General features: G+C 38.9%; 3 protein-coding genes across 12 annotated transcripts in view; all 3 read left to right on the top strand.

The window, feature by feature from the left end:
- The window catches only part of LOC132785914 (centrosome-associated protein CEP250-like), a 29,197-nt gene extending 28,048 nt beyond the window's left edge, over positions 1 to 1,149 (top strand). For both annotated transcript variants that reach the window (XM_060792229.1, XM_060792228.1), the window contains exons 4-5: positions 31 to 171; positions 230 to 1,149. In XM_060792229.1, coding sequence (XP_060648212.1) covers positions 31 to 171; positions 230 to 466 — 378 coding nt within the window. In that variant the 3' untranslated portion in view covers positions 467 to 1,149. The remainder of the gene's footprint in view (positions 1 to 30; positions 172 to 229) is intronic.
- Positions 1,150 to 2,094: 945 nt separating this feature from the next.
- LOC132785916 (centrosomal protein of 290 kDa-like) lies at positions 2,095 to 14,330 on the top strand. 9 transcript variants are annotated; one of them, XM_060792246.1, is made up of 9 exons: positions 2,100 to 3,680; positions 6,547 to 6,754; positions 6,821 to 7,681; positions 8,572 to 9,099; positions 9,174 to 9,258; positions 9,674 to 9,791; positions 12,185 to 12,309; positions 12,596 to 13,532; positions 13,585 to 14,330. In XM_060792246.1, the coding sequence occupies exons 1-9, from the start codon at positions 3,454 to 3,456 to the stop codon at positions 14,123 to 14,125; spliced, it is 3,630 nt and encodes a 1,209-aa protein (XP_060648229.1). In that variant the 5' UTR covers positions 2,100 to 3,453; the 3' UTR covers positions 14,126 to 14,330. The 9 variants fall into 9 exon arrangements, with proteins under 9 accessions (XP_060648225.1, XP_060648224.1, XP_060648226.1 ...); XM_060792242.1 differs by lacking the exons at positions 12,596 to 13,532; positions 13,585 to 14,330 and adding an exon at positions 12,418 to 12,558 and having other exon boundaries at positions 2,095 to 3,680; XM_060792241.1 differs by lacking the exons at positions 12,596 to 13,532; positions 13,585 to 14,330 and adding an exon at positions 11,835 to 12,021 and having other exon boundaries at positions 2,095 to 3,680; positions 12,185 to 12,303.
- On the top strand, positions 9,872 to 11,547 carry LOC132785918 (uncharacterized). The gene has a single exon (XM_060792247.1). The coding sequence runs from the start codon at positions 10,321 to 10,323 to the stop codon at positions 11,431 to 11,433; it is 1,113 nt and encodes a 370-aa protein (XP_060648230.1). The 5' UTR covers positions 9,872 to 10,320; the 3' UTR covers positions 11,434 to 11,547.
- Positions 14,331 to 14,408: the final 78 nt, after the last annotated feature.

Below are 14,408 nucleotides of genomic sequence, written 5' to 3'. Positions count from 1 at the left end.
AGATATGTTATAAATAGTATCGGGTTACAGAGTCCAAAGCCATCGTCATGTATGGGAAGTGCACCAGGCGAAAGTTTTCCAGTCACCATAACTGATATTTCGAGTCTTGGTTGTCGAGCTCTATACGTGCGTTGGGAGCTGCAGGACTGTAGTGGCGTTGGGGGTTACGAGGTAAGTTGTACAGATTTCATCACTCCTTCGTGTGCGATAATTAATTATTTCGGAACAGATTTACGTGGATGGACATCTTACAAATCGTTTCTTTAGTCATCGACATGAGGCTGGCGTTATTAGCAATGTGGATGTATCAAAGCGTCATCAAATTATTCTGCGAGCACAGGCCATAGGTCAGGAGTTCCCCGGAGAGGAAAGAGCCATCTGTAACGCTATTATCAATGCCCACCCGGAGATGTTGGTGGGTGCCCAACAGCCTTGGTCACCCAGTGTATATTTTTACGAACCATAAAATGCGCCTTATTTGGCCAAGGCGTTACTAGTCAAACCGCATTTTGTGTATGTTCACCCCAGTTAGGTTTATGTATACATAGTACGCACTTTTGAAAAATATTGACAATGAGAATATAAACATACATAAACTAATTGTTGACTTCAGTTTTTATGTTTAAGCGTAGACAGAAAAGAGATTTTACGAATGAAAAAAATTGTCCAAACAATCACAGATGTATGTACTAATATATGAATTTGAGTGCGCATCAAAAGTGTCCTTAACTAGTGCCTTAAAATTACGAAACTTATTGAAATGAACATTTGAGATTTAAATATATAAAGTGAGATGGGTACAATAAAATCCAAATTAATTGTATTTTATATCATATTTCTAGTTTTGAAAAAAAGTGTGTTCTCAAATTGTATTCGATTTGCACTGTATCAATGAGAATGTTTTGTATTGTCACATTATATAAAGTCACAACTGTTTCTTATAATATAATATATTAACATATTGAACGAAATGTAAATTATATAAAGCCCATGAAATGGTAAACTGTGAAAGCCTATGAATTAGAAACTCCTGTACTTGTTAAGCCCATCTCACAATACCGAGATTGTAAATAGTATAGTCGTATTTATATTTCTTTACAGAATTGTTTAGACCGTATTAAAAATGCATTGCAAGTTATTTAATTAAAATCATCGAAGTCTTTTATGCTTTGTTATATCCGCTACCCATAGGGTATCAAGGTATTATAATTTTATTGACAGCACTTGCTTTTTTTCATGCAGGTCGAGTTTAATTTTTACCTGCTACCCACACAGTTGAAGTGTATTGTTGTGCCTGCAGAAAATGTAAGTATGTATGTAATAGGCAAATCGAGGCATATCCAATCCCATAAAATATATATGTATACCGTCTGATTGAGCACCTAGCTCTGAGAGACTATTATAGATAAAAATATATATATAGTATTTCGTTAGCAGTACTTACATATGTTTGCACACTGATCAAGTTTGTTTACAATTTTTAAAATGCCCTGCGCCACAAATCGATAAAAATCAAATAACAAGCCTAATTTTAAAGATAGATAATTTTGGTGTATACAATAATATAATATGAGTCCTGAGAATTTGATTGCAATCAGATAAAAATTGCGGAATGTATTAAAGAAATACTTTTGTATTGGCAAAAACGCCTACTTACTAGTGGTCTTAGTTGCGGGGCGGAAGTGGGCGTGGCAAACATTTGAAACAAACTTGATCTGAGTGCAAACATAACAAATGATGTCGAAAAAAAATTATAGCTCTATCTCTTATAGTCTCTGAGATCTAGGTGTTCGTACGGACACACAGACACATAGACGGACATTGTCTCGGCTGTTGACGCTGATCAAGAATATATATACTTTATAGGGTCGGAGATGCCTCCTTCTACCTGTTACATACATTTACTGCCGGCACAAAGTTATAATACCCTTCTAGCGGGTAGCGGGTATAAAAAGGGTTTCCTATATCCGTTAGATAAGGGAGCAGAGCTATTAAAATTTAGTAATATTTTTAATTTAATATTTTTATTTATTTTGGGATAATGCTTCATTTGGATGTGAACATCTTTTTCCTACTTTTGCCAAAACTTTAAAATTTTATTTGAAATTAGTTGGTATGCTCTGAATTAGGTGTAACTACATGTAAATAATTCTTTACGCAATTTGTATCTTTAATTGGTTCATTTGACATTGCTCAGGCTTGGCGAAGCAGTTTATTTATTTTAGTAAAAATGCATTGAGCTATAGGAAAAATTTCATCTAGTAAAGCTTAAAAGTTGTGAACAAATTGTGACCTATCCTTCTAGACCTTTTAATTTTCAAATAAGAGCAAATTTCGGTTTTCACCATTATGAATATTAATTGAAGTCATGGTTTAGTTAATAGGTTGCTGTCTGAAGTTTAGATATATTCTAATTGACCTTGTTATGCGCAAAAGTTTATTTCTACACGTCGAATTCTCCAGCTTTTTTGAGCAGTCTACAAGTAAATTATATATACTAATTTGTGAATGTTTAGGAATGGATTCCCCTGCAAGGCTGTCAATATACTGATTATGCAATATAAAATAGACAGTTCTCATTGTAACTGTCAATAGCAACTCTTGTGCATTTATAAACAAAGTCTGAAACACGCAGGACAGTTCATCGTGTTATATTTTGGTTTTCTGGCAATGAATAAAACGTGTTTGGCCTCATTTCAGATTTGAGTTGAACAACCGGTGTAGAGACATAACCCAATATTGTTCATACTTTCAATACATTGGTGGCGACAAACGTCGTTTTAAGCTATCGATCAAACAGTCGAACCGCGAAATTGTCGCCAGCGGTGCCCCAGGCAATGATTCCGTTTATGTGTGGCACTGCGACCCCTCTTGGTTGTACCACTGTCAATGCAAATCGTTTACAACAAAACTGTAAACATTATCCTATGGAATTTCTGGCAGGGCACGTCGTGGCACCAAACACATTAAAAGCACACTAAGCTACAAATGTACAAACATATACATATATGTACACACTTACATAGGGCCTTAAACCAGCCACTCCCCTTGGTTGTTAGCCGCTATATGTCGAGAATTTTTGTTGAAAACCCGAGTCTATAAAAGCTTTGACTTCTGAACGCTGCCGTTTTAGTTAAACTTCAACGCGTTTCAACGTCTTGTCTTCCAGTCGCTTCGCCGTTTTGTGGCGCTTTCCTCCTGTCGCGGCCGCGTCCTATCCTGTGGCTTACTCAAAGAAACAATTAAAGCATAATCGCAAAGCGGAAGGAAGTGCATTCCGCAAGTACTTTCCTTCATTTGACGTTGCATGCAAGTCAAGCAGTGAAACAGTCAAATTTGCAAAAGAAAAACGCAGTAAAGTTTTGAAGACTGCATTTGTTTCTGCCTTTTTTCCTTTTTGAGACCTAGTTGTTTTGTTTGTATTTCTATGTTGGCCCCGTTGCCACTTGTAAAATGAAAACTGAAAATTTGTTCAAGTACGGCGCCCCTTTGTACAACTTGAAAAGTACTCGCGCTCATTCACAGTCCAAACCGCAGAGTGTTGGCAACGCTAATTTGACATCGCTACTGACAACTGGCAATTTGCAAGCTCTGACGCAAAACCGCGGATCAGGGTACTCCGATAGGGAGAGTATCTGCAGCGTCAGCAGTGCAGCTGGCCGAGTTAAACGTCGGTCCAGGTAAAATAAATAATTCTTTATCAAATAATGGTACTACTCATCATCTCAGGGGTTCGTTTGGATACTAAAAACGAACGAAAAATTGTACTTGATTTATTTATGTTGTATTATAAATGTTTTATATTTAAATTGATTACACATAAGTTTATTTGAAATGTGTTTTCAATAAAAATATCAATTTAATCGTTTAAATCGTAAGAAAATGTTTAAGATTAAAATTATATTTTAACGGTAACCTCGGATGTGCTGCCTAAGACTTCAATAAATAATCACACATACACGAATGTTTTAAACGATTCCTAGTCTCTCATTTGTTTTAAATTTGCATGCTCATGTAAATTGTTTTCTTTTATTTTTATAGCCGCTATTGATAGATTAGAATGGTATTATAACTATAAATGGTAGAAAGAGATATCTGCGACCCCATAAGCAAGCAAATCAAGTTTTGTTGAGCAAGCGTAATTTTGAATCTAGAGTTACGATTATTAAAATAATAACTACAGTCCTTAGATTCCTGAAAATTTGGTTTCGATCAGATAAAACTTGTTGTTTAAAAAATACTTTCGTATTGAAAACATCGGCAACTAAAAAAGTGCCTTAGTTGATATCGCTAGCTATTTTGACTATAATACTCTATATATTTATATTCAAAAAATAGGCCTCGGTAAATTTTATTAATTTTGTAATATATTAATCTGGTATATTTTTAGAATAATGAAAACGGGTAAAAATTTTCTTACTGGTTTTAAATTTTGGACTAGTTCGGGTTTAGTAACTGATCAATTTACCAACCCTAACGACGTCGATCAAAATAAAAGAGAAATCAAATGTTTTATTGCCAGGATAGCTCACTACGATGTACTTGTATCCAGCCCTGAAAATAAAATCGAGAGTGTGCTCCAAAACGTTTCTGTTTCTGAAATGTTGCAAGATTATATCGACATTAATACTGACCGAAATTTGTCAGTGTTTCGACTTACATACAATTTTTAAATACTGTTCATCGAACAAACAGGGTACAAACAAGTAAGAACGCTACAGTCGAGCACACTCGACTGAGAAACACGCAACCCATTTTGAATAAAAACAAGTAAGAATGTTACAGTCGAGTGTGCTCGACTGTGAGATACCCGCTACCCATTTTTAATAAAGGCAAAATATTGCGGTATTATTTTCAAAATATACCGAAAATATTGAAAAATACTAAAAATATACCAAATGGTATGTTTGGTATATCGATACAGCACACCATTCAAAATATACAATAGGCAGCACAATGTACCAGATTGTCGGCCAAAGCAACTAAGAGCCTTAGTAAGTAGGCGTTTTTGCCCATACAAAAGTATTTTTTAATAACTTCCACAATTTTTATCTGATCGCAAATTTTCAAATTTTCAGGAATCATAACTACTATAGTAATTATAGTATATACCAAAATTCGAAACTCTTGCTTTGAAATTACGCTTGTTATTCGATTTTTTTGATTTGCGGGGGCGGAAGTGGGCGTGACAAAAATTTGAAAAAAGCTTGATCTGCGTGCAAACATAACAAATGCTATAAAAAAAGATATATGTCTATATCATATAGTCTCTGAGTTCTAGGTGTCATACAGACGGACGGACATACGGACATGGCTATATCGTCTCAGGTGTTGTAGCTGATCAAGAATATTTAAACTTTATGGGGTCGGAGATATCTCTTTGTGCCTGTTACATACATTTCTCTTCTACCCTATCTCTCTATCTCTTATAGTCTCTGAGATCTAGGTGTTCATACGGACAGACGGACAGACACACAGACGGACAGGTACACAGAGAGACAGACGGACATGGCTAGATCGTCTCGGCTGTTGACGCTGATCAAGAATATATATACTTTATAGGGTCGGAGATGCCTCGTTCTACCTGTTACATACATTTCCTGCCGGCACAAAGTTATAATACCCTTCTACCCTATGGGTAGCGGGTAGGTAAACAGCGCGGCATTATTTTTAAAATATATCAACAGAATATACTTTAAAAATTCTGTAATATACCAATGGTATATTTGGTATATTTATATAGTACTACATTCAAAATATATCATTGAGTGCAAACTGTACCAGATTGCCAACCAAAGCAAATTAGACCCCTAGTTACGTAAGTAGAAATTATTGCCCATACAAAAGTATTTCATTAATAATTTCAAAAATTTTTATCAAACAAAATTTTTAGAAATCACAAAGATTATGGTTATCATAGTGTATTTCGCGACTCTAGCTTTAAAATGACACTTGTTGTTCGAGTTTTGTCCATTTATGGGGGCGTGGCAAAACAATTTGAAGCAAACTTGATCTGCGTGCAAACATAACAAGTGCTATAAAAAAAGATATATATCTATCTCATATAGTCTCTGAGTTCTAGGTGTCATACAGACGGACGGACAGACGGACATGGCTATATCGTCTCAGGTGTTGAAGCTGATCAAGAATATATATACTTTATGGGGTCGGAGATATCTCTTTGTGCCTGTTACGTACATTTCTCTTCTACCCTATGGGTAGCGAGTATAAAAATATGCGAGAGAATCGTACCATGACGCATATACCCTTGGTCATATAATACACGTAAGAGTCCTCGAATGCTAACAGGGTTAAACATTTGTATTTTGGCCAGCTTGTTGTCTAGACAACCGACGAAGCCCACGCTAGTGTAGTCCGGCATTTGTCACCCCAAAATGAAAAGCCAGCCTCAGTTTAATTTTTTGGTCAACTCGCACACTAGATACATTTTTTTACTGAGCATTTATTGAATACCAATTGTTTAGGATGTGATCTTCAATGCTAGTAAAGTGCTGATCTTTCGCGTATTTCTATTCACAATTTTAGGAACTTCTCGATGAAGTCCTCGAAGGGCATTAGTAAGAAGTCCAAGACAATGGATTATACCAATTATGCGTATAATGAGGCTGTGGGTCGCCTGAAGGTAATGCTGGCGGATAACTCGTATGTAGCTACGCCCAAAGTTGTTGGCAGTGCCTCCTACCTGCGCAATTTCAATGAGGATTCAGGCGATAACTTCTCGGATAATTTATCGGTATATGAAATATTTAACAAAAATAAACTACTCGTATTTACTGAAAGTGCACATTTATTCTCATAGGTTATTGAACGTCCCGTCTTCTCGGACATTTCGAAGTATCTGTCACCCAGCCAGAAGTCGCGGATGAGCACTTATCGTCCGAAGAAGAGCTACACAGCGGGCTATCTCTCCGCTTCGAAGGAGAACCTAGCTAGTGCTCCCTCTACCTTTCCAAGCAACGTGCCAGTGACCACAATGCCCACCGACAGCGTTCAAGCTCCAGTCGAAATCTTTAATTTTATTGAGAAACAAGAGGATTACATAGAGCAATTGGAGAAGGAGTCCAAGTACTGTCGCAACGAATTGACCAATTTACTCGGTAAGGTCAAGGATGTCATTAATGAGAATGAAAACTTAACAGAAAATGCGCGTAGCGAGTTAGCGGCTCTTGGCAGTGGCACAGCAAAACCATTAGCTCAACAAGTACCGATTACCACTACCAGTCCGTCTTCGGATAGCGATGAGCACTTGATTTATGCCGGTCGCAAGACTCCCAGCACCCCGCGAAAGGCTACTTTGAAAGTACAACCTCCACGTTACGCCAGTGCTCCCAACATTGTCTATGAAGCTCGCATTAGTGAATTGGAAGCCGAATTAATGCAGGCTAACATAGATTTGAAGCGCGTTAAAACCGAAAATGATGAGCTTAAAAGAAAGATAGCTCACACGGATCCGCTCAGCGCTGTTACCACATTGGGAAGTGTCAACTGTGACACTCATCGAAAGCAGCTGGAGTTACTGCAACAGGACAAATCGACTCTTGAGGAGTCTGTGCGTCAGCTGCAAAGGATGCTCGACGATGCCAAATCGCAGCATCACAACAGTGCCAGCTCCAAGCGCTACATAAGCGATCTCGTGCAAATGGAACGCTCTCAAGCGGAGGTAAGAAAACACATTGAAACAAACTAAAATGTCAATCTGACATAAGCTAGTATATGTGTTTCACATAAATGGACTTTATTTAACTATACTCGTACTTTTATGCATGTATTATTTTTATAACCGGTATCCATATGGTATTATTACCTTGTGAATGCAGGAAATATATGTAACAGGCAGAAGGAGTCATCTCCGACCTAATAAAGTATATATATTCTTGATCAGCGTCAACAGCCGAGACGATATAGTCATATCAGTCTTTCCGTATGAACACCAAGATCTTAGAGATTATAAAAAATAGAGATATACACTTGGCCCTCGCTTAACACGGGGGTTACGTTCCTAGAAATCTTCGTGTTAAGCGAAATCGTGTTAAGCGAAATCGTCTTAAACGAAACATGGATTCAGTACAAAATAAAGGGCTACGTTCACAAAATTAAAAATTGGCAGCAAAAAAAATTATTTTATTGTTCAAAATTGGTCTGTTTTTGTTAAAGTTTCATACATTTGATCAAAATTAAGCAAAACTTATTCTGCATATGCTTTTAATAAATGAATAACATTCATATTTTCAAAATTAAAAGTTGGTATTCAATTAAAAAAGTTGCTTCATTTAAAAATGTTAAAAAGTAAGAAGATCATATGTTTCTATTCATATTAAATTTGAAATGCATTTGGTGGCATTTATAGTATAAGACAGTTTATTTAAACATGTTTCCTCTATTGGAGGCTCCTTATCAAAAAAATCGTGTAAGAACGAGGTTTTTGGCGTGCTACATACATACATACATATATACATACATGCACAGATATTACATATATGGACTATAGACTATAGTTTGTATTTTAGGCTTCAAATTATAACTTATTAATAATCCAATTCATTCTGTCAGTTGGAGGTTAGACATCTTCGGGATGAATTGGATAGACAGCACGAGCGTGTGCGGGAGCTGCAACACGAGATGGCCCGGCGATTGGCGGATGAACGAGCAAGCGCTGAGCGACGGTACAATAGCCAAGTGGATCAGCTGGGCGGGGATCTGAGCAGCCAGTGGGAGCAGGTGGCAAAGCTGCAGATGGATCTGGAGCGTCAGAAACGCTACGAAACCGATCTAAAGCGCGATGTGGCCAATCGTAATTCTCAGATCGAGGAGCTGAAACTGGAGTTGCGCGGCAACCGGACCACATTCCTGGCAGACATGGCACAGGTCAATGCAGAGAAGCAATCGCTAGAACAGGAGATTACTTCGTTGCGTCTGCAGTTGGATCGAGCAGCACGTGAGACCAAAACGGAGGCAGCTCGTCTCAATGCGGAGATTAATTCCTTGCGCCAGCGTTTGGATCGCGGCGATGCTGATCTATTGCATTCGAAGCGAGAGGTTTTGCGCTTGAACGATGAAATTGCAAATTTGGAGAAGGAGGTTCTTAATAGTGAAAATGATTATAAGCACTTATGGCTCTACTAATAATCGAGTTTTGTGTTTCGTATTTTCAGCTCGCTTATGGAGAGCTAAAGAATGAAATACGACCCACCAAAAAGGACTTGGACAAGAGAATTTCCGAAATGCAGGATAAGCATGGTACGTTATGAGCTAACAGCATTTGTTAATTGACTTGAATTTTATTTAAAAATCACACATTAAAAATCGCTTAGTATTTTATAAAGTCTGCACGGAATCACTTTACTTTCACTACTTGCAATCGCATTTTAATTACAAAAAGTTTTTCTCACTTCTGTCTTCCACTTTCTATTATTAACTCTGGTTAAGCTATTGAGTTCCATATTGTGCGCATGTTCGAAAAGTGTCCCTTGAATCGATATGAAAATTTTGACATATCCAGAAATGAAATCCAAAAATATTTCATCCGTAATTCGATTTGCTCGAAACGTCAATAGTTTATCCATGAGTTAGTCCTTTTCGTAATGATATTTTCTATTCACACTTCTATTTATTAATAAATCATAAACAATGTCTGTCTGTCTACTTGTTGTAGCGGAAACGGTGAATGAACTCGAAGAAATGATAACATCTCAGAAGCAACTCATGGATAAACTGACGAATGAATGCAAAACGTTAACTGGCAAATTAGAGGATACAACATATAAGCACAAGTACGTTAATTATCCCTTTTGTATTATTTCTCTATCGAAACTTCAGTTGACCTCAGTAACTTAAGGGGGTTTCAATCGAATGACATTCAGAGATTTTTATTCGAACTGTCTTTTATTTTTCTGACCTGATGAAGAATAAAAAAACACTTTTTTTATTGAAAAGAACATAACGCAATATGAAATTAATAGCCAAGAGTATTCTGTTAAGTGCATTGCAACACAAACACATTTGGCCCACATGCAGCGCAATTTTATTTATTTTTTTTGAGATTCCACAAACAAAATAATCTCAACCAGAGCTTGATACTGGATTAACACGCTGTACTTCTTCAAACTTCTTTTGTGCTGCCTGCCTGTGTTACTCTGCACTTTCATATCGTTCACGAATTTAGAGCCGTGCGATTGTTCGAATCCAACAATAACTGCGTCGACAACTGCAACGGCAACCACAACTGCAGCCACAACGTCAAAAACAATAAACGCTCCCTCGCTGGTACAACAAGTGCAAGAGACACCACTAAGAGCGACAATGCCAAGCGGAAGCGCAAACGCGTACACTTTGCCACTTAAGTTGGATACTCTGGATGATATTGGGCTTATCGTTGAGACTGATGCTGTTGCAATTGATAATGGTGACGAGATTCTGAGAAACATAATCAAAAGCAATGAGCGTTTGTCGCAGGAATTGGCTAAAATGCCGCCACTGCCAAAGCTTTCTAGCTATAAGAAATATAAAGCGTTTAACAACGTCTCAATTAGTAAAATGGAGGAAAGAGCAACAGCAACAGCAACACCAACAGCAACAGCAACAACAACAGCCACAGCGATGGCCAACAAGTCTAAATGTTTTTGTCCTAGTTTCATGCGAAGTAAACACGACCATGAAGACATGTACGGGATGCCAGCAATGCAACACCGCAATAGCAGTGAAATGATTGCTTTGTGTAGTGGCAATAGCAAAATCAACAGCAGCAGCAGCAGCAATATTCATAGTGGAAATTCAACGCGTGCACAATCCTCGCACAGCAAGAGCAAGCATTGCCATGTTCATGTACCCACCACAGACACGCATCACAAACACCAAATGCAACACCAACAATATCGCACTGCACCAGCAACAGGTGCAAATGCATCGACAACCTGCTGTCATTCTTACAAAACGGAGCTGTTGCCTTGCATGCAACAGCATCTGGTTTTAAATCAGACCATCAGCAGTGGCAATATTTGTCAGTCCCCATGTCAAACATCGCATTTGACGGTGGATGCTGACACAGCAGCACCTGCAACTACAACTACAACAGCCACAACATCAGCACCATGCAAAGGTCGCAGCAGTAATGCATTGAGTGCTAGTATCAAGCCAAAACATTACTTTGAGCAACTATTGCAACGCGATGGCTGCAATAAGAAGCCTCGTCCTCCGGTCAAAGTCGATGTCAATGTACGTCTGGTGCCCAAACAGTCCAAGCCAAGAGCCTGTGCACTGAATGAAACATTTGTGAAAGAGCTGGATGAAGTGGCACATGCTCTAAATGAGACTTTCGTAAACGACAGTAGCCCAGAATTAGCGGAAATAAATGAGTCGTTGGCGCAATTTGAGGTTGTCGGGGATGATGACCAGGAGCAAATCACGAAACTCTGATTTTGTTAATATCTATCATTAAGAAGATATAAGAAATCTCTTCAAAATTTTTAAAATGTATTGAAAAAATCAGAGATGACAAAATTATATATTTATTAGTTAGAGAAATTAAAACCTATGTTTTTTATTTCGATAATAAAGAAAAAGAATTATAACATTGTCTGAATAAAATATATATATTTTGATTTACAAATTCTATGCTTCAATATGCAATAAGCATGGTGTTAGAATCTTATAAATTAAACATCTCCATCTCAATTGCTAATTGCTCTTTGAAAATTAATATAGAGTGCAACGCATTCGAGTATGCTGAATACTTTCTTTTCTATGTTAATCCTCATGTTTTAATTTATGTTATGTTATTTTATTTAAATTTTCTGATTTGTTGTTGATTTTCCCAGTGAAGAAAAGCTACAATTACGCGATACAAATGAACAGTTAATGGCGCGTCTTAGGCAAATTTGGTCCAAATACAAAACTCAAATATTTAACAATGGCAATAGTGTTAATGAGGTCAGTTCTGAGGAGGCAACTGCAAATGACGATCTCATTTTTTCACCTATAATGCACAACTTAGAGATGTTGCAGGTAATTGACAATTGCGAACTTAAATTTTATTAATCGATGGATATTTCTTTTCTTTTTTTCTCTCTATCTCTATCTCTCCCTCTTTCTCTCTCTATCACTATTTTTACTGCTCTTTGCCGTTGTCTTTACTTTGTGTATCTTCTTCAACTATTTATTACATCAGAGAGGAAATATCTGCTTTACAATCGAATCTAGAGTATTTATCTAACCGAATGTTGACCAATGAAGAACATATGAGTAAATTAGATACCACAGCACATGATTATACTAGCTTAGGCACAGGCAAAGGTAAATCTTGAACCTCGACCATATCAACAGCTTATGAAGCACTAACACATACATACACTGTCACAGTACAATATTCAATGCATCTAATTGCATCTAATCATTACTCAGGGCCAGTGACAGCGCCAGTAACAATTTCAAACGACTCGGAAGCTGATGAACCGCTGGAGCAACAGCTCAGTTAATCATAAACAAATACAAATACAAATACATATACATTTACATATACTCATACATTTTCTTGCATTGAATTGGCTTGCAACACTAATCAAAATTTTTGTGACTACAGCCGCATACGATTACCAGCCGTCCACATATGGCACAACAATTGAACCCATACAAAGCACCCCACAACTACACAACAACGCTGACGACGACTACAAGCCCAGCAGCTCCTACGGTTACGAAGCCACAACGCCGTCATCGGAACCAACTGCTCCAGTACCAGCAGCACCAGCAGCATCAGCATCAGATATCCTCGGAGTCGCCAGCAATACCAACGGCAACACAGCTGGTGGATCAACTGCAGCAACGCGCAAGAGCAGCATCAGCAATGGTAACGCCAATCTCTTGCCCGACAGCAGCCACAGTTATGGACTCAACGATAACGATGACGAAAATCTCAAAGACAACCTTGGCATGGGGGAAAAGCAGCAGCAGCAGCAGCAGCTGCAACAGGAGCTGGAGCAGCAACATGAACGACAACGCGAACGTGAACGTGAGGAACGAGATCGAGAGCTACAACAATTGCGTGAGCAGCGAGAGAAACGTGAACGGGAGCGTGAGCGTGAGCAAACAGAGCAGCAGCAGCAGCAAGCTCAGCACAACCGACGCTACAGCAATGCCGCTGAGCAGCAACCCTTGCAGCAACCCCAAAAACAACAACAACAACAACAACAACCACAACAACAACAGCAGCAGCAGCAACTTAGCGATGCCAGCGTCTCCAATGCCGGCAGTGCCAACCTGGCCGCCTACAACACCGACTATAGTGCCTACGATCAGCAGCAGTACGATGCCAGTGCATACGATCCTAGCGCATATGCACAGCAGCCATACGATGCCCAGCAGTATGGCTACGATGCCAACGCGGCCTATGACTATAGCGGGGCCGACTATGCCCAGACTGGATATCAATATGATGCGACCCCAGAAGCAACCTCAGCCCCTGCCGACCCAACACAGCCGCAGACTCAGCAGCAGGGACAGTATCAGTCAACAGAGAGAGGCGGGTCGGATTACAGGAGATCCTCGCCGCCGACGACGTTGCCGGCAAATGCCACATCCCCAACGTCAGCTGCAGCACCAGCAACAGCTGCGACAACAGCAGTCTCCGGTGCCGGAGCGAGCCGCTCACAACCGCGCTCGAGCAGCGGAGCTGTGGGGCCAACAGCTGCATCTGGAGCACTCGGCGGCAGCAGATCCACTCTGCCACAACAGTCTGCCCCGGCAGCCGCCGCCAAGAAGTAGCTGGAGTCCAGAGTCGACCGATCTCACGCCAATTGATCCGCTGCAGTTAGAGTTCAGTATAAGCAGTCCTAGTCTTATGCGCTCCAGTGACACTTCCAATCCAGAAGAAGATTCCTTTGTTGATTTAAGCGAAACGTTCGTTTTAAATTCAGGTGACTCTGATGTCAGTTTATCGCCAGCACATACTACAATTATCACCGTGCGACGATCCAGTGCTCCGGCGGTGGTGCAACCAATAAACGAATCCAGCACAACATTAACCACACAGGAACCGCAGAAGGAAGAGCAGGATCATACTGATACTGCCAACGAAACGGTGACCATTGAGCGTGACTATCGTGCTCTGTAGTTGTAAGCACAAGTTTTTCATTTGCTAGTCCAATTTACTCCACAAAGAAGACTTCCATTATAATTCCACTACATACTCGTATGGTTCGAATTGGTTTTTTATAAATAAGCAGTCTTTCATAATGGCATTTGTATTACACCAAATTTAAATGCAATAATACAAATTGAACGATAATTCATTCAACTAATAAAATTCGTACTTCCTTTCTGAGAGTTAAGATGGATTTTTAATAATATTTTTAAAATTTACGAGCGGTGTTTTAAAAAACTCGTCTTCTTTTTTC

Source organism: Drosophila nasuta, chromosome 2R, assembly GCF_023558535.2.
Source record: "Drosophila nasuta strain 15112-1781.00 chromosome 2R, ASM2355853v1, whole genome shotgun sequence".
NCBI lineage: Eukaryota > Metazoa > Arthropoda > Insecta > Diptera > Drosophilidae > Drosophila > Drosophila nasuta.
This window is presented reverse-complemented; position numbering and strand designations above follow the sequence as displayed.